Source organism: Strix uralensis, chromosome 4, assembly GCF_047716275.1.
Source record: "Strix uralensis isolate ZFMK-TIS-50842 chromosome 4, bStrUra1, whole genome shotgun sequence".
NCBI lineage: Eukaryota > Metazoa > Chordata > Aves > Strigiformes > Strigidae > Strix > Strix uralensis.
The window spans coordinates 7478247-7505035 of NC_133975.1; the positions used below are offsets into that span (position 1 = coordinate 7478247).

Sequence of the window (26789 nt, forward strand, 5' to 3'; positions counted from 1 at the left end):
TGATTATCAGCCTGAGGGGTTTCATTTAAATCACAGAAGATTAGGTGTGTGAACAACTGCTCACTAGTGAAAGAAAGGTTCTTAGTCCAGTCCTGGGGAAAAAAACCCAACAAAGCAGCTTCAAATTATTTTAAAAGTCACTCCAAAGAAATCCCTTTCACTTGTATAATGATTTCTTCTCCTGGGACATCTCTCTGCAATAGCTGTCCTCTTCCTTTAAGTGGTTACATATTGAGAATGTGATATCCTGCCAGAAGAGCCTTGATTGCTCTACTTCAGGCTAAATGAACTGAAAAAAAGAAAGAAGTTTTATAAGATTGGTGCTTTCTGCTAATTTTTCTGCAGACAGGCTTTTGCTAGCTCTAGTCTTTGTGCCAGGTAAAAACCTCTCACTGCACAGTTGTATTTCTTTCACATTTTAGGGCTGCTTCTCTTCACCATCCCTGGAGGTATTGAAAAGATTTGTGTAGATTTGGTGCTTAGGGACTTGGTTTAGTGGTGGGCTTGGCAGTGTTAGGTTTAGGGTTGGACTCGATGATCTTAAAGGTCTTTTCCAACTGAAATGATTCTTATGATTCTTCTCAGATGTGTTTTTGTGAATCAGAAGAAGGACCACTGACATTTTTAGAGGAGAGTAGGTGTAAATCTTGCAGGGGAAAAAAAAGAGTTAAATGTGGCATTTTGCATTGATTGGACTTACAGACATGGCTACATAAGCACATCCACAGGCTGAGCTCTTCATGTTGAGGTTGTTCCAGTCCTTTCTGTAACCCTTACAGCTGCAGCTGACATTTGGTGCATCCCCATGTGACTTCGTGTCATGTCACTCTGTCTCTAGCTTCTTAAAATGATGGATTTTCCCTGTTTCACCATATTTTCACCATGATCTGCCATGCTGCTGCTCCACAAATCAGCAGTTTCCTTTTCCTTCTTCCACAAAAGTTTCTCACTTTAAATTTTTTGGCCACCTATTAACATAATGTTTGAAAACCCTGAGGCTTGCTGAGCTCCTCATGCATGGCCAAGGTTTCACAGGAGGGAGCACGTCCTGGAGAGGGGAAGCATCACCTGCTTGTCACAGTAGAGCACTGGGGATCAAAACGGGATTCCTGATGCTGCCGCCACAGACTCACAGGGCAGCCTTGGGCAAGTTGCTCTCTGTCTCCTTACTGGGCTGCATTACAATGTGCAGCTAATGGATCCTGGCAGCGGTAGATGTGATCCCTTGTGTGATGTAGATGGACCCAATATTTTCTTCTCTGTGAAGTATGTGAGACTACCAGTCAAAACATTTTGAAGCTTTTAATTCATAAAGGATCCTGTGTCATCCTTAGGTTAACAGGTAACTATGCAATGTATTATTAGTCCTGATTCTTGCATTCCTGAAGGGAATAGTGAGCAAGAGCATCTTCTAGAGAATTTCCCAAGCACAAATGATGTGGACAGAACGAAATTGTTCACCTTCAAGATGGCGTATCACTTTCTGTCCTAAATTCTGATTTTTGAATAGTTTAAACCAGAATTATTTTATTCTTTTGCTGTAACTTTTATATTTAAAACACTGGAGTACTATACCTCCTCTGTGCTGGATGTGCTCCAGTCTAAACAATCTCCATTCCGCTTGCCTAAATTACCTTCTATAGTTTCAGCTGAATGTGAAATTCTTTTTTTGCTCCTCTGTCTAAATTGCCATGTGCCGATCCTCAGGGCTGTGGGACAGCTCGTGTGTTCCTCCCTGGAAGTGGCAGCATCTCAGTAGTGTGTGAAGCAGGGTCTGCATAATCCTTCAGGATCTTTCAGGATAAAAAGCTACTCTACAAATACTATATAATTTTCATTGTCAGTCTGGATTCAGGAGTGAAATGATCCCACTTAGTTAAAGCAGGATGAAGTGTCTATTTTCATATTTGTTTAATTGAACCACTCAGCATGTCTGATAGTAATGGCTTTATTTGAAGCATGTGGTTCTTATGAGCTGTTAAGATACCAATAGCATTTGGATTAGTCTTTCTGCCAAGAAAGCCAGGTCAATTCTTCAGGAAAATAAAAAAACTAAGGCAAACTTTATTTTAACAGTGTCTTGAGTTTCACTTTAGGTTCCATAAATATTTGTCAGTGTTCCTTTTGTAAGACCCATGCGAGCCCTTGGCAAGACATGAGGTCTATCTCCAGAACACAGAATATAAATAAATTCCCCAAACCATGCCGGAGAATTGGAGGTAACTTTAGCCCATGCAAGCGACCTGAAGCCAAGCAAAGGGTTGATCATGGTTCTTGAATTACTATTTGTATAGAGGAGAGGGAATGGGGGAAAAAAGGAAAAACAGAGAGAGGAAAATATAAACATTAGTAGAAGGTATGTGGGAGCCCGCGCCATCCTGTGCAGAAAGGTGGTCATTTACCAAGGCAATGACAGAAATGTGACTTCTGCTTGGATTCCAGTTGCTCCTAATGCTTCCAGAAAAGTTAACAATGTTTTCTCATGCTCTAGAGGATAAGGGAGGAAATTTCACATTCTTGATGAGGACTGGTAATGCCATCTACTTCAGAGGATCAGGCCAAAAAACCACTGTAGAGCTACCCTATGTGCCCCCTTCCCCCAGTTTCCTCTGAATACCTTTGATATTACTGAGCACTTAGTTTACTTCTGTGGTTTTCAGAGCTATATCTAAGAAAAAAAAAAAACCTCATGATGATTTCAAAGACTTGTCTATAGTTAAGTACTTAACCAGAGGTTTAGGGGGCAAGCCTTTTGATTTAAGAGCAAGCCCTGTTCTGTGCAGTTGAGGGGGGAAATAGCTGAAATTTTATCCTATCCCTGACCACAGATTGAGATTACCAAAGCAGTACAAAAGCAGGGAGTCAGAATGAAGGAGGTGTATTGAAGGAAGCGGGACCTTGGCTTCTAGCAATGCACTCTGGTTGCTGGATCAACTCCAATAAAAATTTAAATTCAGACAAGCTGAATGCTTTATTTGTCTGGTTAAGGGGGAGGAAGGTGGGGATGGGTGAAGTTTTTCCTCTACCTCTGAATGTTAAAATGATGGTAGTAGGATGTGAAAAGTACATATTCCTGAAGAATGTACTGTTGTAATATCAGATAGTTAGCAACTGGGGTTTTTTTAAATTCTTTATGTGCATAATCTGGAAAATTACAAAGCACGGATAAATAGAGACATGAGAGGGGCTTGCTGGAGGAGGACATTTTTTATAGTGAGATGGGAGCCTACCTGTCCATAGATTTAGAATTTCCTACAAAATGGACAACTTTAATCTCCCTTTAAATTAATGGGAATTGAGTGTTGCTCACACTTCGTGAGATCAGACTGTCTCTTTGCATGCAGAATTTCCAGGAGTGATCAGTGATCTCCGTGCCAGTCCTCAGTTCTCTGCAAGTACTAAAAGAAAAGTATAAAGGAACCATTAACCCCCTGTTTTCTGCTTTCACAGACAGCTGTCTGGGGCCCTGTAAGCGGTTGATACTCTATAGCTTTCTATTCCTGCCACATTGTTCCTACGTATGGTTTTGGAAATAGTGACTGAGGTTTGCTAGCAGTTCCTTAATCTGGCTACTATGGACATTAAGAAAAAAAAATCAGGTAACAACCTCCATCTGCAAAACTACTTCTGGTTTTGTGACTGGGCTTAATACACAGTGAGCATAGTCAGATCATTTTTTATTTAAAAACACCCTCTTTCCCTCACCAAACAGGAAGCATCTTTCCAGGAAAGCTTGGGAAAGTGTTTGACTTTTATGTCACTGAGATAACTGGAGAAATTATTACACAACTTTAAAGCTAGCAAAGGTTTACCCAGACAGAAATACTGATCGAACTCTATAGACATAAGAGCTGTCTCCTCCTTCTTTCTAATGTGAGACTGGTTTCTCCTCAGTGTATGTGTATGCATCTGTTTGTTTTTACATGAACAATTATCAGACCATAAACAATGGTTGAAATGCAGTGTGTGCCCAGGGTCACATCCTGATGCTGTCGTGTATGCACCACGGGTGTCCTGGTGTGCCCAGAGTACCATACCTCACGCCCATAGCAGTGTACGCAAATTAAGTGAGTTCAAGGTATTTAGAGTGCTGCAAACTCATCACCTGCCTTTGCTCATTCTTTCTTACTCTTAAGATGCTAGTATTTTGCTTCCCAGAGTAGGTTTTGGTTTTTTTTTTTTAATGATAGAGTTTCAGTTATGCTTTGGAGCTTCCTAAAACTTGCAAAAAAAAAAGCTTTGCAGCCCATTTCTTAATCATATTCCATTATATAGCTCATGCCAATGGTACGGTTTGGCAACTGACTGTTCACCTTTCCGCACAATGTCTGAAAAAGCGCAGGAGGGGCAGAGCCACAGTTAGTGTATGCTGACGGGGTGTATACAGGCATTTCTCTGCCTGTGGGCCAAAGAGTTGCACTGCTTAGGAGGCTGTGCAGCATTTACAGGAGCTGCTGCTGAGCACAGGCTCCCGGCTAATGAAGGAGGAGGGAAGGGATGCTTCGTTCCTGCACCGAGGGCTATGGTTTACACAGCTTCATTGTATTGCACAGGGCTTTCCTACCCTGCAGCTTGACTTGCTCCATGACAAATTATTCCTTAATTGCTGGATGGCAGAAGAAAAGCTTTACAGCCCTGAGGTTATTCCTAACAAATCAGGTTACAGAAGCCTTGAAAATTATATTGAGCAGAAAAGAAGCACCATGAGGTTTCCTTGGGTGCTTGGGCTGTGTTAAGCTTCACTAAGGCAATGTGCTAATGAAGCTTGTTAAAATGCAATTATACTTTAATGCTGTGGATGCAGAAATTAGGATAATCAGTGGAGAGGTGCTAGCAAAGCTGTTGTGATTAGCATGTGTATGTCACTACTGTGCTCAGGGCCTTCACGCCACTGTGCAAGGTGTTGTCTGAACACAACAAGAAGGATGTGCCCAAATTTCTACCTGGGGATATGGGATGAAGGATGATGGCAGGAAGATGGAGATATGAGTGGAGCAAAGCAGTATTGAGATGGTGTTGACCATGAAGACCAGCAGAGGTGTCAGGCTTGGCTGCTGACCAGTAATGGTGGGTACCTGGTGTGGGAAGGCTTTAAGGAGTGTGCAAGGAGAGAGCTGAGTGCCTCAGCCAATGCTGATGGGGGATGCTCCCACACAAGGCAATCAGTTTGGCAGAAAACACCTATGATTTGCTTTGAAAAATGTTAAAAGGGAGGAGAGATCGTGTACTTCTGGGCCAATTGCAAGAGGGTGGACCTTTGGTAGGGAAGAGATGATAGAAAAGTGGGGAGAGGCCAGAAGGAGCCTTAACAAGTGAAGGAAAGTAGCAGCTTTTGATGTGGCAGGGAAAGGGAGAGCTAGATGCAAAGAGAAGCAGATGTGGCCAGAGTGGTGCCTAGAAAAAATGAATATGAATGAGGCAAGAGTGTGTTTTGTCAAGACCAGAGCAGAGGAGTCATGGTGAAATATGATGGGAGTCTGGATGCAAACTGCAAGTGAGTGGATGGACATCCAAGACTTGGGCTTATCAATGAGCTGCTGAAAGACTCTGTGGCTCACAGTCTGAACCAGGACGTGGAGAGCTAGAGGGAGAACAAAGTGAAAAATAACACTCAGGCCATGACAGGCGGGACAGTAGCGGTGTCCACAGCAAGTCAGGAAGGTGGGGAGTGGGAGGAAGATTAAGAGTTCTGAGCTTGAGCTGACAGCTCGACATCCATGAGATGTCAGGGAGACAGGCAAGGTTTTCGTCTGGACAGAGAGAGACAGGCCCGGATGATCGGATCAGACAACTGGAGGGACTGATTTATGTGAGAAGATTAAAAGAGCTGCTTGTAAATATGTGTATAGCTGGGCTAAGTGACACCTGAGGGGACAATAACTGTCTACAAGTGTATGAAGGGATTGGATACCGGAGCCAGGAGGAGGGGGAGGGAACAGTTTAGGAGTGTAGATGAGGATTTTGACTAGAGGCAGTGGAATAAGGTGGGGCAAAGCAGGCTGTATTGCCTGGTATGGGAAAAGATTTCCCCTGCAAAACTGGGAAGACTCTTTGGTGAGTCTTGAAACCTGCATACCCATCTACACCCCTGTCATCACAGGGTGCCTAGCAATCTACTGTTTGTCCTCACAGCACTCCAAGAGAGGGAGATGTCCTTTTGTGCAGTTGCAGCACTTTGGTACCTTGTGTGACCTGTGCTATCTGACTTGAATCAAGGACCTAAGAAAGTATCTTAACAATTAGGCTCTCTTTCTTTTTACTTGTCTCTGTTTTAAAGGCTCAGTCCTGTTGATAGTGCAGTGAGATGGAGACCTAACGGGGCTCCTGAAGCCTACAGTTTGTTTGGTCTTCTCCACATGTTCCTTATAATTTTTTACTCCTTATGAACTTTTACTCTTCTGTGAAGCCAAGGGAAGAAGAAGCAGGTATTACTTTGTTGCTCATGCCTGCCTGAGCTCCTCCCATCAGTGCAAGACAACAAGTTTGGGAGAAAACCACTGGAAGTGGCATGTTTAGATGGGGAGTAAAGATTGAAGCAATTTTGCCCCAAACACACCTAGAACTGATCAGTGCCCTGGATAGCAGTGGGAATAGGGTGCATGTACAGTTGAACTATGTTGCTGGTTTCTGTCTGGTCACAGCTATAGTAACGGTTGGTTTGGTTATCAGCTGTATGGTTTATTTTCCTAAATCAAATGACAGACTGGTCTAATTCAGACCAAATGGCTCAATTTCTGCTCTAGGAGTGCCACTCTGGGTTCCATCAGCTGAGGATCTCAAAGTACATACGCAATGCTTTTTAAAAAAAATGACTCAGTTTCCCATCTGGTGAAATAGAGGCGATCTGAGGTCAGAAAGAAAGCATGTGGGAGATGGAGGAATAGTATATATCATGTATATTGAATCCCAGTCCTGTGCTGGGCTCATCTGTGGGCTGTGCAGTCCAGTGCCTTGCCTCTGCCCATGGCCTTTTCAGGTATTTCAGCAGGAGATACAGGGCATTCTGTAGGAAGCAGCTCCAGAACGACATGTCTCTTGGTAGACTTGGTTTCCTAACACTGGTTACAGACTAATTGCACATCCTGGGTTTCTATTTCTTCTGAGCAACACTGGTGAGAACATGAGAAGGTTTTTCTAGGAAATTTTAACAGGAGCACCAAGAAAAGTAAAAGAAATCAGAAAAAAGTGGAACCGCCCCAACTTTTTTGATTTGATTTTCTGGTGAAGGTTCTACTGTGTTATCAGATGTGGGATATATATCTTCAGAGAAATCTTTCAAGGAATCCTGCTTCCAAAGTTAAATAAGTAACCAGCTGCCTCCTTCTGTCTGAGTGCCCTTTCTGTACCTATCCATGTCTGGTTGGTCTTTAGGTTGGTGTCCTAAGGAGATGAAATCCATGTGGTGACATTTTTTGAGGGCCGACCCATCTCCGTCCCTTCCAATATCTTTCAAGCCTATTAGCCAATTTCAGACACATCTGTCTGAGAAGGAATGATGTGGGAATAGTAAGTTCTTACAGACTTTGTGAAAATGGGAAGCCATGTAGAAGGAAGTGATTGTAATAGTGCTGCATCCCACTACCACCATGTTTGAGGCAAAGGCCATTGCATGGCTTCAGCCTTTTCTAAATATATAGATGAATTTTCTAAATAGAGAGAGACGAATACAGCAGCAACAAACAAGCAAATAAACAAATGAATTTGTCATCATGTTCATGCCCCTTAATAGGTACTGGGAAATACAGCCACAGAATATAGGGCCATTGGAGACTAAGCTTTGTTAGTCCCGCTGGACTTTGGTAGCTGCAAAACCATCTCTGAGTGACAATCAGTCATACAACAGTATGAAAGAGAGACTATGTGTGGTGAATAAATGCCCTGCCATTGCAAACTGCTACATCCCCAGTGTGGGGGTGTACAGGCATCAGTGGGAGACTGCAGGAAGATGTGAATTGCTGATGGCTATTGCACCTCTTTCTGTGCATGAGGTATACTGGGTGGCATCCCTTACCAATGCCAAACCAAGTACCTTCATCACCTTCATCTCACTGTGCATTAGCAATAAAAACAGGTGGGACCCAAATAATACAGAACCAAAATTGTCTTTTCCAGCTCTTCATGCAGACTTTAGCTGCATTTTAATGGTGTAACACTTCAGCAGAGACCACAGGCCTATTTCTTTTTTCCTGCAAGGAGTTCCTATTTGACCTCGGCAGTCACTGTTAAAAGCAGAGCTCCCTGCTCTGACTTTCACTTCTGTTTCAGCAGGACCAAAATCTGTGGAGCCTTTCTGAATATTTCCCTCCTCACCCAATATTGCCGTAAATGAGCCTGAAGTGTTGACAGACAGCAGCACACTCAGTGTGTAGGAATCCAACATAAACAGTCTTGCTGGTTGTGTACTTGGACATGTTAAACGAGGTCTCTGCTTTGATCTTCTCTGTACTATCCTAAAGCCCAGCAAGCAAAGGCTAAGTAAACAGACCTTTGATTTCAGGGCTGTTTGGAGCAGAGGTCTTGTAAAACTTTTATCAATGGCAGAGCTGAGCTACTGAAGTCCCTCTTGGACTGTAGGTGCTGCAAGAGTAGCAGTGTGGTTTTATTGACCCTAATGTCCCTCTTTCTCCCCCCTTCCCATAATGACAAACATCTGGGTATATGAGCCAGCTTCCTGTTGATTGTAGCATACCAGTTTTTCTTGGAGAGACACCTGCTTATAATCTCCTCTATGGTGAATGGAACATAAGCTATATTAGATACTACAGCTATTGGATCCCACAGCCAGTGTAGCTTTTTGTTAATGCATGTCATAAAGATACTTAAATGAATCACATGGGACACATCTGTGGGAAACACTGACGTTACTAATCCTGCATGTTCAACACTCCTGGGTCAAACCCCAGAAAACCAGTACTCTGGCTTAAATAGCATGAATGTTACAACAAATTGGATTTTAGTTATTTACTTCCTGTTTTTAGAGCATTTAGTGATTCCCCATGATCACAAAGGTCACAAATTTCTTTTCACATTTGAATGAACAGGAGATTCTCCTTCAGGATTATGCCCTCAGAAAAGAGACATTAAGAAACAAGCACCTAGTACCAGATTTAAAAAACAAAATTGTGAATGCTGGCAAATTCCCCTCAATGGATGAAACACAGGAATTTGATTGGCCTCTGCTTTTAATTTAATTTTTTTCTCTATCTTCTGGTGGGTTACACGAAAGAGGCTTTGGCTTCCCTTCTACTCACTGTAGAAAAGTGATATAAGAGTGAGATCCTGCCAAGATATTTTATTTTTATAAGTGTTATCAATTTTCCATTGTTTTCAAAACTAAGAACCACTGTGCTTAGCAATGATGGAGCCCAGGCTGCTCCCGGTGGGCCAGAGCTATGGTCTCTACTCCTGGGGCCATTTCAGCCCACAGCTTGATTGAGTTGAGGACCAAAAGTTGGATCATTTTGCTCAGTCCTACCGATGATTGTTGCTTCTTATTAAGATAAATACCAAATTACAAATTCATTGACCAGCTACTCCATGCCAACACTGCTCCTGCTGTACTTTCTGGAGTTAAAACTGAGATTGTTGGCTGAGTCTAAGCTCCTGACAGTAAATTGTGAGCCTAAGTGCATCTAGTCTCTCTTGTCTTTTGCCCTCACACTTTTATAGCATGACCTTAAACGATGACTTTTCTAACGTTGCCTTTTCTGCCTTAGTCACCAACTGATCCTTTACTGGATGTAAAACAATGCCCTGGTTCTCCCTTCAGAAGTGAATTTTGTCTTTATGTTTTTAACAGCCTTTTATTTGTTGGTATTTGATGGCGGTTCTTTGATCCCTGAAGGGGTGTGAAGAGCTGTTTTGATATATAGTGAATTGATTTTACACATTTCCATCTTTTATCGATGAGTCTTCCAATGGGGTTTCACTGTAATCAGATTAGAGATTACCATGGCACAGCCGTTAGGAAGGGATTGGAATTTACATGCAATAAAGATTAGGGGATTAGCGACTGATTAGGAAAGTGCTGATTTATCCAGCCACAGGTACAGCAAGGGGTCTTGCGTGTCTGCTTTTTTCTGACCTCGGGTTTTGACCTCTTGACTCCTCACTTAGAAATGCCAGCATGCAGCACAGAGTGATTTCTGATGTGGCTTCTCTCAAGAACAAGTTCAAGTCATTGCAACAGTAAAAACTCCTATTTCTGTGAACAGAGAAGCTCAGAAATCTTTATGCAAGTGGACACTTTGCTCTGATGTGCATCGACCAGAACAGTCTGAGCAGACAGACTGTGGCAATGCTTTAATCTGCAGTCAGGAATTCCTGCTGACAGCTGAGGCGATGTGCGTGTGTTGGTACACGCACGCGCGCGATGGGGGATAAAGCAGCTATGTAATCACGTGGCGAGACAATATTTCTCCATGCACAGCTTTTCCTAGATAGCTGTTATGCTCTCCAGGTTTCTCCCCCCGCGCACACTTGCAGGAGGGTAGCTGGGACCGTACATTACCAGACTGTGAGGTAATAGGAGTACACATTAATTGATATTCCAGTGTAGCTCTATCTACCTGATGGATACAACATTACATACCAGTGCACAGCCCGCCAGTGGAATGACGTCATTTGAAATTACAGAGTAATCGATGTCAGCAAAACTCCTGTACACTCTGTAGCTGCTGAAGTTTGGGCAGCTCAAATAAAGCAACCACACTGACAGTCGCAGGCTGTGCTAATAACAGGGGGTTGGTAGTTTGCCTGTGTATCAGATAATATTTAGCACCGTCTTTCTACTCAAGCAGGTTTATAGGGATGAAAGGCAGGCAATATGGGATCCTCAGCACGGGAGAAATATTTCCAAATCCTTTGGATAGCTTGGGGAATTTAAACAGATTTATACTTTAAATATTTATTTTTAGTGTTTCAATTTAGGCAGAATATGCCCACTGTTAGGTGCTGTTTTGGTGATACCATTCATGCTAAGACATGTCACACTGGTATACAATACAGGTATAGGAAAAATACCTTCCTCCAGATGAAGTGAAGCAGCTTTTGAGCAGCAAGGAGTGCAGCAGAGCTTCAGATATACCAGATGAAATGCACTGATTTTATCTGATATTAGAAGCTGAACAGTCCTGCGACTGCCCAGAAAAGCACCTGGCAATCCTAGGCACAAACCATGGCAGTGCAATCAGATAGAGTAAGCCTAACAGAACAAGTCTTTACTATCTCCTACTAGAAAAACTAATAAAGGCCACTTAGAGTGCACTAACCTTGTTGTGAGCAAGCCAGCATGTAGAAAAGGAGGAGCAGAGGAGGTGAATCTGTTTGAAGCTGTCCCAGTTGCAGGCAGGCTGCAGAAACCTAGACTAGCCTCTGTCCAGGGCACCAGCTGAGCCCTCAGACTGTGCCAATGATAAATCGAGTTTTCATAGCCAGAAGGTCACTTGTGGATGGACTTGTGCAGGCATCACTGCATGTTTTAACACTGTGCTGTGGCACCGGACCAAGGTCGATCCATTTGAAGAAAACGTTACTACTTTCCTCTGGGTATGGCCTGGAGCTGAGGCTGTTTCCTGTATGAAATCTGACAATATTCTGTAGGTATGAAGGTTTCATGCGTTAATAAGTCCTGGCTCCTGCCAGTACTATCGGGTATCATGTGCTTTTACATCAGGTAGTGTGTGCTTCAGTGTCTGTGGAGCAGGAACCAGATATGAATGCTGTAAGAATTCAATGATGGTTTCCCTGTTTTCATATGCAGGAGACTTGGTGTCTCTTGAGTTTAAATATAAGTGTTAACTGAATCAACCTTATGAACACTTTCTTTTAAAATGCGTTTAAGTATTCTCCCCTCCTGGAAGAGATATACAGGTGTGTCTAAGTTAGCTTATAGAATGACACAACAGGAACAAGTCTTTAAAGTGAAATATTTGGTGCTGAGGAGGTGATGTTCACGCTATGGGCATTTTGGGAGTTTATTCTGGATTAGCTCCAGTCTGATTGTGTAGATTGAGCGCTTGTTAATGGAAATTCAAGAGCACAGCTTCTGCTTTTGTTTTACCAGGGACCCAGCTAGCAATTGCTGGCTGTGTCTGCGTTAGCAGCTGATGGGGATTGGTAAGATTGGATCTGTAAAGCAGAGCCTTTGGTGCTGAGGACCTGACACTCCCATTTCAGAGGGGTGTTTCACTTCAGAATAGCCCTAGTCTGGTCCTATGAACTAAATGCCCGTCTGAACTGAAGCACCCCTTGCAGCTCAATTATGTATAAAAGCATCTCAGTTCATGTGCACCAAAACTGTTTCATAATGATGTGAACCAGAGTATAATTGGTGGGAATGATAAAAAAATTCACTTTAAAGCACACCTGTGGTCCAAAATAAAACACTGATGTAGGCACACATAAGGTAGACCCTTGTGATGACAGTTTAATTTGGAGAGAGCTGAATAGAGCACTTCCATCACACCTACCATGAAATGGAGGTTTTGGCAGGGCAACGGTGAATGGTTTCAGGCAGAATTTTAAAATGCTGCTGTCTTAGAAGGTGGAAAGTCAGTTCTGCTTTGCATTTTTCTTTTGGAGCAAGATGAGGGTGAGTTTTTAAATTTTTTTTTTCTGGAGTAACCCTAGTTGGGTTTTTTTAAAGGTATATATTTGGGGAGGGGGTTTGACCTTGCGATTTTTTAAATGTATTTTAATTTATTCCTGTCCAAAATCAAAACTGTTTTCATATTTTAAGGATACAATAACCCATTAAAAATTATTACCATTGACTAATCAATATACTTTTAAAATCCCAACTTTATTGTTTGCATGTGTTTCATTTTGATTTGCCAAAATTATGACGCAAAAGATTTCTCAAACTGAAAAAGGGAATATTGAAAGAGAAAACCAACAGTGTCTTGGTTCTTGACAAAAATGTAATTTTCTGATAGAAAAACATTTCTATAAAACACTCCATACGAAGTCTGCTCTGCAGCCATTCAGATAGAAGTGCTTTCTGTTCTAGAGAAGCCTCCGAAAATATCTTTAGTTCTTAAATACCACAGTGTTTATCTCTTTGTGGTCACCAACAAACAGTTGTTACCACGTTTTTGTGGTGACCAAACTTAGAAGTCCCCAGTGATGAGGCAGAGCAAAGAGAGGGCTGAGAGCAGCCTCGCCATGTAGGGCACTGCCACTGATTTCCCAACAGCAAAAGGCTTATGGATATTTTGACAGTGTCTCCTGTTCGAGAGTGAGTGTTCAAGATGTTTTTTTTTTCCTGAGCCCTTAATGCCCTAATCACACCTTTTCCGTCTTGGGTATTGAGAAAGGCCAGTAGGAACCAGCATTGGATGGAAGAGTTTAAAGTCTTCTCCCATTTGACCCCTTAGAGAGAAATTTGTTAAAAAAGATTTCAAAGAATATTTTGAAGAAAACCAAATTCTGGGATACAAATGAAAAAGGCTCCTGTGTCAGTGTATGGCCAAAGACTTGCTGCTGTGGACGAGCAGGAAGGCAAACCAACTATTTAAAGATCCTCGTTCACATCGTTCCGGAATATGGCATGGAGTCAACCATCGTGGTTTCTGTTTCCCTGCAGACATAAACAATGACACTTACAATTTCCTGCTCGTTCAGCTCTCACACAAACATCTGTCTATAAGGGAAATGGCTAATTACTTATTAAACCTTCTACTGTGCTTAGACTGGGTTAAATATTGACTACCAAAGGTCAAGGGGAATCTGTGTCACCAAATGTGAACTTGGACATCTTATTTTCTAGGAGCTGTTCAAATAAAATGATTAGATGACAGAATACTGCACGTAGGCAGGAGGGACAAAGAAGGGGACAAAAATGGAGCAGATTAGCTCAGAAGTAAATGCTGGTCTTTGAAGCCTTGGGTTTCAGAACATGGTTGCAACTGGTGGCTTGAAGGAGAGTTTTGTTACAAAATAAGTGAATTAAACTGTGATTTGCAGAGTGTCTGGTTTGTTTTGCCAAAAGCCTTGGAGATGGTGGGCGATTTGGCTGGGAAACCCACTGGTCTCGTGAAGCAGGATCTGTGTGGTTGGGAAGCAGTTGGAAGGGTAGAGTACAATAGCATTTATGTTAAAATTGGGGTAGATTAACCCCAGAAGCTAATTCAGGGCTGCCTGACTGGATTGTTTCCCAGAGATTATGGGAAGAAAACAAATGCCTTATGTTGTCAGGAATGGTCCCTGTGTGACTTGTGGTGGAGATTCTGGGGGTTTGGCTTAGGTTTGGTGAGAGCAGGTTGGAGCTATGGAGCAGGATTTTTGGTTGGGTTCTGGATCCTCTTGCCTCCCTCAAGCCAGAGGATTTCTAGCTTTCTTCCAGAATTAGGCAGTTTGTCCTCCTTGGAAACAGGAGGCTAAAAAAAGACTTTTAATTTCAGAACCTTGAAAACATGTTTTAATGCCAGTTCTTTTGAAAAAGCAAATTACAAATGCCATTATCCAGATGGGTTTGCCTTCTTGAGTGGAAATGAAAAAGGTCAGTTGTGTGGGTACATGTGCCAACACACCTTTGCTGTAGTTACCTCTTCTTTAAAAAAGTTTTCTGGTTATCCATTGAACTGCATACCTGAACTGCGCCGTCAGTATAATTTTAGCCTTAGAGTAGAAATATTAGTCCTGTCTTTTGGCCCATGCTAAGTCCACTGGCAGCACTTAAGAAACAATAAATAATATCTTTTCTTCCACACTAGAAGAGAAACCTTCTAGCATAAGAAGTCTGTTTTTTCAAAAGTAATTTGAAGTAATACTAACTCTCTTTTGTGTTTGCTACCTCAAAACCTAAGGGATAAAGTTACTATTTTTTGCTGCTGAAAAAAATGTTCAGCAACACTTGAAATTGAATGTCACCCATGCACATTTAATTTAATAAGATGGTAATTTCATGTTAAATAAATACCAACTGATTATTGAAAACATATGCTCAAAGGATTTAAAAACCATGTAAGAGATACATATCTCATCTACTGTTGTTGAACTGCAATAAATCTATGCAATAATCAAGTGCCAATTGTTTAACATACAATAACTATTTTATTAAATCTCAGTGAATGTATATGCAGAGCACTTAATTAAATGGAACATGTTCCCAAATATTCTATTTTTCTTATTTTTGGAACATCTAGAGTAGAAAATTTACTGGCAGTCTTCACCCAAGGGGCTAGTTATTACTCATGTAAAAATATGGCAAGCACTTCTTGTGCTATCAATAAATATCCATTTCATCAGGAAAGCAGCTCCTACCACAGAGGTAGGGAAGAAAGAGAAAATATGTCACTTCACTTGCTGTAAAATGAATCCACAAAGCTGTTTTCTCCATCAGGTTGTTGGGGTCAGCTGTGCAGCCCAAGCCTAGAACTTGCTCCTGCAAACAGTCTGCTATTCCCAAAGCTAAGACTGACCAGTCGTTGGGGATGATCAGCAAATACTTGTGGTGTTTTTGTGTTCCTCTCTAGGAGTCTTTGTTCTACAGAGATGCTGGTTTTTTTTTTCTTTAATCTTTTGATTGGTTTTGATAAGCATTGATTTTGTCTGTGGGTGCCTATGTTTTCAAGCCAAGAAGGACCCATTAGCTCATCTAATCTGATCTCCTCATGTCACATACCAAAGCATTTCACCCAGTTACCCCTACGCTGACCCCTACTTTACTTGGCTAATGCATACCTTTTGGAAATGCGAACTGCTTTGTTTTGAAAATAGGAAAAGATGTTGGATTCACCAGTCCTTTGAACTGCTTATTCCAATGGTATACATGGTCAAAAATTCATCTTTTTATCTCTCTCAAAAAACATTTTTTTCAGTTCTGCTCTCTATGTAATGGCTTCCCAATGTGCAGAGAGCCAAGAGTTCCTCTCTTTCAGGAACACCTACTCATGTTAATTGAAAGTCTTGCCATTGTTGCTTTGTAAGCCCTTCCCTGTGTGACTTGCTCCTTGACAGGTGTTTGTACAGCCCCCAGCGTAGCGAGGCCTCTATCCATTGATCCGTCATTACAGCTTGAATGCCAATACAAATAATGGTAATAAAGATGCGCAGGGAGTGTAAGTGTATAATCCTCATGTTGGTCTTGCAGAGAGGGTTAAACTATTGTGGAAAGGGTTAAACTCCTACTGTAATCAGTTGTCTATCCCAGCTTTCTAGCAATGGATACCCCAAGGTATCCAGCTGTGGAAGCAAGTTTAAAACATGGCTTTTATATAGTCCTTTCCAGCCATCCATGTTCATTCTGAAGCATGGGAGAGATGAAAGAAGCCAACTTTGGTGCGAACCAACCTTGCACCAAGGACTTTGGAGGATCAGGTTTTACAGTGATGAGTGTGGTGAAGGCCAAATGTTGCCTCAAGTGTTGGTGTAAGAGACTGTGTTCACACTGAACAAGTGGTTTGGTTAGTGGCCGTTATCCAACTTCTTCATATCGCTGTCATAATGAAAGATTTCTGTGCTTGACTGTATTCTCCTCGTAGGACACACATTGTCTCTGGTACCCTAGTGCCTGATGTTAATTCCTTGCATGTATTGATGGGTTGTTTGGGTGCTTCATGGTAAATGACTTTGCTAATTTGCTAACACAGCACTTCAAAAGAAAGCTTATCTTCATGGAAAGTGAATGTGTTTGGTATTAAATAATAAAATATACATAACCCATGGGGCTCTTAAAAATTATTTAACTTCTTTATAAACTTTACAATACAGTATGTGGATATTATAAATTACTTTCCATTCCAAGAAACTGTCCGGGCTGGTTGACCTTCCTTGGAATTTCCTCTTTGTAATTATGTTTAATGTGTTAATAAAGTTCACTTTGAACTGTATCATGGCAAATGGTCTCATAGGACGTGGGTCAGTGCTGGTGTGTTCACCATATGTGAAGCTTGACGATAGTGTGCAGTTTTGTTGAAGGAATAACAAGGCTAAGTCCAAACAATTGTAGAAGTAGTATCTCCTCCCCAGGTTAGCCGTAAAAGGGGTTCATGGAAAGTTAGGAATGTGGAGTGGGAAATCATTTAGCTTTCACTGCTAGGTGTTACTAAATTATAGTGCTAGGTTCGAGTCACTATCAAAACACCATATATCTAGAGGGTTTTCACACAGAGCTATAAATCATGTTTACTACATGTATGAGTTGAACGAGTGCATGAACTTTGCAATGCAGTCCAGGAAAATATAATTACATGTGTGTGTGTTTTTGACTGTGAGAAATATGGACAGGAAGCTCCAGGCTATTCCACTGTTGTGTCTTAAATACACTTCTAGAAATTGTTTTTGCTGCTTCCCGGAAATAGCTATTTGCTAAAGCAAAGAGGCATTCTTGGGTTTTACATAACTCCTTTTGCCAAGAAGTGGCAACCGCCCGCCCTTCCAAGGCACTGGGGGGAGAGCAGGAATGCTTGTAAAGCAGTGTCAGCAGCAGAGCAGCAAGTGGGGCTTTTCTGTGGTATAGGATAGTGGATATAAATTGAAAATTGCCCAGCTGTTCAGTAAGACAGGTGTAGGATCTGTCTTTTATATAATGGAACAGAATGGAGATTCCAGTTGCTTGTATTCGTAAATGAGGCAAATAAATCTGCACACTTGTGTGAATGTATGTGCGCAGAAATATTTAAAACAAATGAGGTGATCACAGCATTTCCTTGTTAATGTTTGACTGGGCTTATATGATCTTGAACAGAAAACTTGGCATCTGGCTGGGATTGTTGGTTTTTTTCTGGGTGTACTTACATGTATTTGCAGATGGGGAAACTACAAGCAAGAAAATAACTTGGTGGAAAATGTAGGGTCTGGATTGTTTAAATTATATTTTAAGCCTGATTGCACCCTGGCCCTTGGAACTCCAGGCATGATCCCTTCTAGTAACTAAAATGGTTTGAATGTTATGGGGCAAAGTTATATTTAGTTTGTATTTGGAGAAAGAATAACAACCAGGCACGGGGGGAGGCAGCTGCATTCTCGTTACTTCTTCCCAAGTCACATCCAAGGATGTCAAACCCCACCCTTCCCCTTCGGCCAAAATAGTAAGAAATTATTCTCTCAAACTATTGGGTCGAGGACAGTGGGGACTGAAGAAAACCTGCCCCCGCTAGGTTTGTGTCAAGGTAGGGCTTAATTTATTGTAACAGCTCCTTCTATTTGCACAGGCTGTGAAGTCAGCTGCACTCTCTCCAGCATGGTGTGGCTTGAAAGAGTGTTTCTCAGCAGTGCCCTGTGGCCATACAGAGCTGCCTTTGCCTAATGGAAAACTGCAAGAATGGAAGCAAGAAACAGTGGTTGTTTTCTCTTTCCACCATTCCCCCTCCCTTCCTGATTATAAAAATGTGTAAAAATCTGTGTCAGCAATTTTGATGCAATATCTACCTGGGGCCTCGCTTTTGGCCCCTTCTCCCATATCCCATGGCAAAATGCTGCAGGAAGTAACCTCTGTCTTCAGGAGCATCAGAGGTTGCAGATTGTCAGCACTTCCACGGGCTGATTTTTTCAAGAATCACTGCCTAACGGCTGAGAAATTAGGGGGAGGATGGTATAGGGACACTTTCCCCAGGATTTACACCCAGGGCCAGAGAGCACTGCTCTCTCCTGCTCTGTCTTGAAAGGATCCAGTCTGGAGCTTTGGCCCGTGGGTGCAGGCACATGGCAATTCATGGGATCCCCCCCATAGCCAGAAAGATGATATATATATTGACATTAAAACACTTGTGTTGGTAGATATATGAATTTAAAATTTTAGCAATCTGGTTTAACAAAATGATTTCAGGTTTCAAAACAATCCCTCATGGTGTTGCTACCCAACTCTTGTGGTGTTGCCCTAATATATAACCCACAAACAAGACAAGGCAGCACTACAGCAAGCAGCCACAGGGTATTGCTCTCAAAATACGTGAGATCATTTCTGCTCACATACAACACAAAGCTGGAGTCTAGGATGGCTGAGATCGTGACACTGACTGCTTGAGGAGTAATTGCATCTGCTTTTTAATGCTGCATTAGAGCACAGGACAGAAGCTGGCAGTGACAAGGGATGGGAAGTCAGCAGGAGCCAGGGTTCAGCCTGTTTTTACCTCGCTGGTAGCTGTAGGTGAAGCAGCAGGTGATTTCCTGGGATTTTGCCCCTCTAAGAAGCTGTAGAAATGTATCCAGCCTGCAGGGCCGTGGGCTGTGTCCTGGGATTTGCTCCTGCACTGCCACACTCAGCTGTGAGAACACACGTGCTGCAGCCCCATGGGAGGCAGCTGCCAAGGGACACCCCCAAATCAACACCTTGGGAGAGCTGGCAGCTATTGGGCACTCTGCTCTCATGGCCACCCCCCTGGCATGTTATGGGCCAGTTCTGCAAGATGGGGAGCTCCCTTCAGTACCAGTGGTGCACATGACAGATTAGTCAGCATCTTTTTACTATATCTTTTTGCTCTGTTCATATAGCAGAAGATGGAACTGCTATAGAGAAGGTCTGGAAATTAAACTCGAGGGGAACCTGAGTGGTTCTGGGCAGCTTAATGTGTGGATTCAGAGGGGGAATACTTTTTTATCTGGATAGTGTGGGATTTCTGTGCTACACTGTGCGAGGCAGCTCTGTGTCAGCAGCCCAGGGGATGTTGCAGAAGGACCTTTTTGCAAAACACACTTTCCCCTCCACTGCCTCCCCTCCAAATACTGACAGTGCAGAGTGGCGGGATGTGCCAAAGTGTATCTTGACGTGAAAAGCATTCATCTGTCACTGTTGCAGTCTCAAGGCAGGGCTGTACAGATATATAGTGAAATAAGACCCAGTGGATGCCTGTCCATTAAAAAGAGAGACAGAGATCCATGAGGATATCAACATTTTATTATTGCTGTAGCCATCTACAGGAGGTCTAGCTATCATTGGCTTGCCAGGGCCTCTGAAGCCTCTGGCGTACGTGAAGGCACAGATTCCAGAGAGAGAGTACTGCTTGTGCAGAAAGTTATTAACGCAAAGATGATAGGTAATAAAATGGGAATATTTACAGCACCAAATGAACAGAAGCAAGGTTTAGCATCTTCGTCCCGGGGCTGTAACTTATTGAGAAGTGCATGCAGCTGTATCTGGCAACATTCACAGCAGGAAACAGAGCAGGGGGAAATTTTTATCCCTCATCTCAAGAAAGTCAATGGAGGGGCTGCAGAGGACCGCGCTAGTGTTTTTCTTTTCAGGCAGAAAGGCTCTAAGAAACACACCCTTTTCTAAATGTCATAAGGGTCTACGAATAGATCCTGTGACAGAGAGCGATCCAACAATTCCTCAGAACGAAAGGTCAATCAAAGGAAAATGGCATTTAGGAGGACCAAGCTTACCGCTGACCCAAACATGTGACAGATCCAGAGGCAACTCTGGTGCCATCAGGAGAGCCGCTTGTGCAGCCTGCCCCAACGAGGCACATGACGTGATTGGGAAACTATCTGATTCCTCCAGGTCTCAAAATTCATCAGGAGTCAACCTGAATGTCGGAAGGAAAGGGATTTTGAAGGAGCTACAGCAAGTTTCCAAGTTGGAAGGAGGGTGCTCTCTCTCCACTGTCCCTGCTTGCCCTGCAGCAAACATTTTTCCCCAGTGCTAATTATAGATCTGTTTTTGCCATTTGAATATGCATGGTGTAGTATCCTGGCTCACAAGTAGACTGTAATGAAGCTACTTTTAAAGTTTGACTTGATTTGATGGGGCTTTAGGTCAGAAGAGACCTCTCCAAGGGCCAACCCAGAATTTCAGCAAGGCTGTGGACTTGTCTGGAAATTTCTGCTCCTTTACACTTAGTGAGATGTTGCATCATGTAGGGAAATGTAGCAGGATTTGGGGCTGAATCCTCACTTGGTGTTGGTGAATTCTGCTTTATCAAAGCCAACACACACAACACCTCATGATGGGTGGATTTCCTCTCTAAAAAGTTCAACAACATGACTTGTGTCAGATCAGCTTTCAAAGGATCTTGGGATTATCTCTTCATCCACAGAGCTGGTTGGAGGTCTCCCAAGGTGAAGAACATTAACAGTGTGGTTTGCAGAAGGATCTGAATAGGCAGAATTTCTCATAGTGTTTTGCCAGTTCCCTTGGAGTATGGGAGGGCACCATCACCTCTGAGACACTGTCCCACAGGTGTCTGCAGAAGGTGTGCAGGGATGGGTGTTATCTTTGCTAGGGACTGACTTTTTCAGGATAAGTGCTCTGAAGGTCAACACTTTGGGTCTTCAGCAGTTCATCGGAATCTGAGTGTGTCTAAGATCCATTGATTTAACCAGGCTCTTAGTTAAATTAATGAATGAGTTTCAATTTAGTTTGTGACTCTTTTCTCAGTTTGAGTAGCACTTCTGTTCACCAGCAAAGCTGTGAAATTCATGGGTGCAATTCAACATGAGTAACTGCGACAGCAGCTCTGTAGTCATTCATGAGCTGGCCTGTATGTACTGCCTTAGTCATGCTGGGGAAAACTCAGGCAGACATTGGAATAATAGGGATTAGTCATGAGGAAGTGCAGATATGAGCTGTGTAGCTTATCCCATGTGGGTCCAATCCTGCAAAACACTAGAAACAGGAATAAAATATGAAGGAGCAGTTCCAAATCCCACAAACATCTTGTGGGTTTTGGGTGCAACTCAGCATCAGCAATCCTTAGCAAAACATTTTGCCCTTATGCAAGAGCAGGGCACTTATTATCACACCCATTAATAGACTATTTTGGGAAGAGCATTGCTGTTGCATTTTGCGTGGGGAACTTGTGCAATTAATGAAAAGGCAGAAAAGGCAGATGCAGGAAAAAGACTCTCTGCTTCAACTTTTCAGAGCCTTGGGAAGAAATTCCGGTTTGATTTCAGCTATAGGACCATTCCCACTGTTGGAGTCTTTATCACTTCTTTTTTCTGAGTGTTGGCCTGTCCAAGTGTATCCTGTTATCGAGTGTATCCTGTTATCATGTGGCAAACAGTGTGTTCACTCTGTGGCATTCCAGGGACACTGTTTGCATGAAATTATCACCTTTTACAAAGAACAGTTATTTGTCAGTCAGGTCAAACCAGCTGGGTTGCTAAGGCAATTTATAAAAATATCCTCTTTTGGACTATAAGCAATGTTAACATGTCAGGTTATGCTGTATCTTCCGGTGAAGCACTACCCAATGAATGTTTTATGTCTGACAACTGCAGGTTTATGCATCTCAGATAAAGCCCATCTGGTGACTATTAAAAGGAATTACTGTACATACAACATGAAAGGATTATAACATTGGGGGGAGGTGGGCAGTGTTTTGTTTTAAGTACCAGTGCTGTTACTAATTTTGCCTTCAGGATAGGTGTTATGTCTAAAACAACTACAGCTGCTTTACCAAGTACAGCTGAACAGTTTGTGTATTGGACTCCTCCTTGCTATAGGAGAATGGGGTGCTTTGCGAAAGCAAAGGAGACTCGGAACCAGGCTTCCCTGGTGGGTAAGCGTGAGCTGCTGATGATCGCAAGGCTACAGCTTCAGGTCTTGCACAAACCAGTATCTCTGTTGTTGTATCCCTCTGTAATTGCCTGCATTTTTATTCTTGTAAGTGGGTTTTGGTAAGCACCTTTCACTATATCTCTGTATAGAAGTCAACGTTATGGCCTGATTGATGACTTGTCTTTAAATCCATGCTGTATCACCAACAAAAGTAATAACAGCTCTTCCCCTCTCTGTTATTTCTTAGGCCCTCCAAGGATTGCCGATAAAGTGATTCACCGTCAGTCTGTGAGGCTAGGGAGGACCATCAAGCTCCTCTGCCCAGTGGAGGGTGACCCCCCTCCTCTCACCATGTGGATGAAGGATGGACGCACTATCCACAGCGGCTGGACAAGGTTCCGAATCCTTCAGCAAGGGCTGAAAATTAAGGAGGTGGAAAGTGAAGATGCGGGAACCTACATTTGCAAAGCCACCAATGGCTTCGGCAGCACCAATGTGAACTACACCCTCATCGTGATTGGTGAGTAGAGCTGGAGGAAAGCCAGGCCTCACCTGCTTTGGGGAGAGAGGGCGAGCTGATTTCTGTGGAGCTGTCAGTGATTGCAGATTTGCTTTGTTAATCATTTACTGACCTCCACTCTTAACTGGCCCTTTCCAGTGTTTGAGGATTGCCAGAGCTAGCTATGTTGCTGCACATCTTTTGCTGCAGCCGGCTGCAGGCAGATAAGATTATGCAGTGCCAAAGGTTACAAATAAACAGAAATGATGCAATAGTCACTAGGGTCCAGATCACAATGAATTCCACACAGGAAAGGTTATGCGATAAGGAGAGGTCACACTGATCTTTATGTTTACTGTTGGAACAGGATAGTTCTCAAAACAAATGTTAAGGCACCCATATAAAAACGCACAGCTGGAAGATCCATGTACTGAGCTTTTGCAAAGCATGATGTCTTCCAGAGTAATAATATTTAGTTGAAACAAAACTCAGAGCTGACATATGACCCAAGGATGCTCGGTTCATGAGAAATCCTCTTGGTGGAGGCAGGATTGAAAAAGCTTCAGATGCCATCTTGGTGACCATGGGTTCACTGGCTGTGGTTTTGACCAGCTTCAAAGGGCTTGCTTGGCCTGACGATGGGATTCTGGAGTCACCTGCTGGGCTGAGCATTCCTGAAGGCCCCCCAAGATGCTTCTCTGGGTAATCAGGGATTCCTCTGCTGTGGCTGCCACAGAAATATGCTCATTGGTCCTTATCTGTGAGGAGTGAAACAGCTGGATGAAAATCATCATTCTAGAGTATGGTGAGGGCACAAAGGGGAGGGTTACAAAGCAAGGGGGGAGATCAGGTATCTTGCTCACCCTATTGCCTGATCAGCACCCCAAGTATCTTGTCTACAAAGTTCTGTTTCTCTCAGACAGTGGAAGTGAGGACAGAGTTTAGGGCAGTTTCCAGCTGCCTACTGGTTGGCACTTGGCCTGGTTTTGTTCTATTTCTTCTTCCTCCCCTTCACAGTAGGAGGGCTGCTGTGGACTCAGAGCATGTAGCAAACACTTGGTGCTGCTTGATGGAGGATTATCACCCGATAACAGGGTGATTCTTGGAGAATGCACTTTGCTGCAGAGGCAGTATGGGAAAGAGACCAGAATGTAAATGTCTTATCAGGAAAGAGATGCTTAGGTGAGGGAAACCCGCCTTACAATATGACTCCTGTAGCATCAGTGGGATAAAGCCGCAAAAACCATTTTATAGTTTGCAAATTTGATTTTCCTTGTTCACCTCTTTCCTATCCATGTTCATCCATCTTTCTTTGCTACACTGAGCAAAAAGGGTGAAGTGGAAATAGTCTGTAGTGTCATGACTATATGGACTCCTTTTGGATGTGCTTTCCATACTGTTTGGTGTGTAGAAAGGAATGCTGCTTCAGTCGTGCTTGTGCTTTTGCACTATGTGGAGGCTGCCAGAGTCTTTGATCTTCTGTGTCATCCAGTATCTTCTATAAAGCTCAGGGCCCAAGCCAGCTCCCATTATTCCAAGGCAAAGAGGCATCAAGGCATCTATATGTCAAAGAAGGTTCTGACTATTCTTGGTAGCACAACAGAAACAAATGAAAGGGAAAAGCCAGGAGACACAGGGTAAAAGTTGGACTAGAATTCAGGAAAGATTGAGGTAAAAACTCCAATTCAGTTGCTCAGGGAAATTGGATTATCAAATTTAATTGTGTTAAGAACAATAGTGTTCATTATATTTGGCACTGAAAAGCCCTGGGCACAAACACTAGTTATTTAGAGCCTCATTGGGCAGCTATGGAAGGAAATGGCAAGCTCCCACTGGTCTCTGTGGGTGTGAGATTGAGCCCTGTGCAAACAAATATTGATCACCGAGTGCCAAGAAAGGGTAACTTTAAACTATGTGGCAGACATATGAGCTGAGTTATCATTCATCTCCATGCATCCTTGTTGTAATTCTGGTTAAAGCCAGTATTTTGCACCTTCCTTCCTTGTCTCACAGTGTACCCTTGTGCAGTTGTTGCTCAGACAATTTTTGATGGATTACTTATGTCCCTCATCTCCAGTGGTACAGATGTGTTCATGTAACGTTTCAAACCAATTGTTTTTCACTAGAACAATTTCCCCTGAAAACAAATGTTCCCCTAGTGTGTCTCTTGCCATGGTGTGCAAGTAAGCACAAGGTATCACTGACTACTTCTTTCAAAGGACCCAAACATTTAATGTGTTGGCCAGATGCTCACGTTCGTCTTGGTGAAAATGCTTTTGGTTGAGAGCAAATCAATCCTTTGTTGATTTTTGAGAAGGAGGCAATGTTTTAAAACTAACTGCATGTCAGTTTTGAGGATGAAAATAAAATTGATGGAACTGTTTTGTTTGTGCTTCGGAGCACAAACTTCATTAGGCAGAGGGGCTTTTTGAACCATATGGCCTCTCTATTCTCCCATTCCTTCAAAGGAGAAAAAGCCCTGTTATTCCAGCTTTACTGCTGACACCAAACACGTAAAACCACACAGGTGTCAGACATGGGCAAGGTGGTTAAGTTATTAAATCTACAATAGCATTAAATGATTCATTAAATGTTGACACTTGAAAAAATAAATTTCATTTTGACATGAAAACTTTCTGGGAATTTAAGCAGTAATATCTGGAATTGATACAGTAGCTTCTTGAAAGGTTTTGCTATATGCTTTTAACTGAGTTCTGCCATACCACTGGCAAGTGAGGAACTGTCACCCCTGTTTTATATATTTGTACACTGCAGTAGGATAAGGTGAAGGTTTACCCAAGCTCCTACAGAGAGCTGAGACTAAAATTCAGCAGCCTTGAACCTCTCAGCCTGCATTCAGTGCTATATAACTCTCATTAATCTTAACTCTTATTAGGCTCTGTATTCCATTATAGTATAGAGAACCAACAAAAATCTGTAACATTGTACAAAAGAATAAAAAGGGCAGTGAGTCCACCAACATCAGTGGGCACCAGCAGACATGGCAGAGGTGAGCTCCCTTGTCTACATTACAGGTTGGTCTCTGTGAGATATTTGGTATAAACCTGTTTGAATGTCACTTTGTGGCTTTCATGACAGATCTTGCTTGCAACCAGCCAGCTCAGTGCACAAGCAGAGCAAACTTTGGTCTGCCTCTACACGTCTGGTAGACATACCTACATGTTGCCTGGCTGAAGAACTTCTCAGTCTGCAAGTGTGGATGAGACGGATTGCTGTGATTTTACAGATGATAACTAAGGCAAAGAGAGACCAGGTGATTAGTCCAAGACCACATAAAATATGAGCTGTGGCTCAGTGTTGAGTCTAAACCTCTTAAATCTCACCCTAACAGACTATTCCTCCTTCATAACACTTGCTAAAGTCTTTTAGTCCTAGTTTAGCATCTTCCTGCTGCTATGTTGGAAAGGAGTCTTCTCTTATTCTAGGTTTTTGATCTTCCTTCTTAGACAAAGGTTTTGCCAACGCAGATGGTAGCAATTGGTTTCTGCCCTGCTTATTTCCCCGTCTTCTCAGACTGCAGGGCCTGGATCCCAAAGATCCAATGAATCCTGCTCTAATATACCCCTGCATGAAATGTAAGCCAGTGAAAGCAGATAACCAATGTAAGTCAAAACTACAGTTTCCTCTCCTAGCCAGCCTTAATAGTTTTTGTGGCTTACCACAAGATTTGGGATGCCAATTACACTGCAGACAGATTTACAAATGCTGGAAGAGGAACTTCTCTTTAATCAGTGTTAAATCATCATTGCAGTTATTAAGTACAATGGTTCCTTATTGTGGAGAATTATCTGTAGCTCATCAAAATAAATGTGCTATACCTTCCCA

At 42.6% G+C, this 26789-nt stretch overlaps 1 protein-coding gene across 6 annotated transcripts in view; it reads left to right on the forward strand.

Annotated features, from left to right (window-relative positions):
- FGFRL1 (fibroblast growth factor receptor like 1) overlaps positions 1–26789 on the forward strand; it is a 179120-nt gene that overhangs the window by 65852 nt on the left and 86479 nt on the right. For all 6 annotated transcript variants that reach the window (XM_074865531.1, XM_074865530.1, XM_074865533.1 and 3 more), the window contains one exon: positions 22692–22964. In XM_074865531.1, the coding sequence (XP_074721632.1) occupies positions 22692–22964 (273 nt within the window). The remainder of the gene's footprint in view (positions 1–22691; positions 22965–26789) is intronic.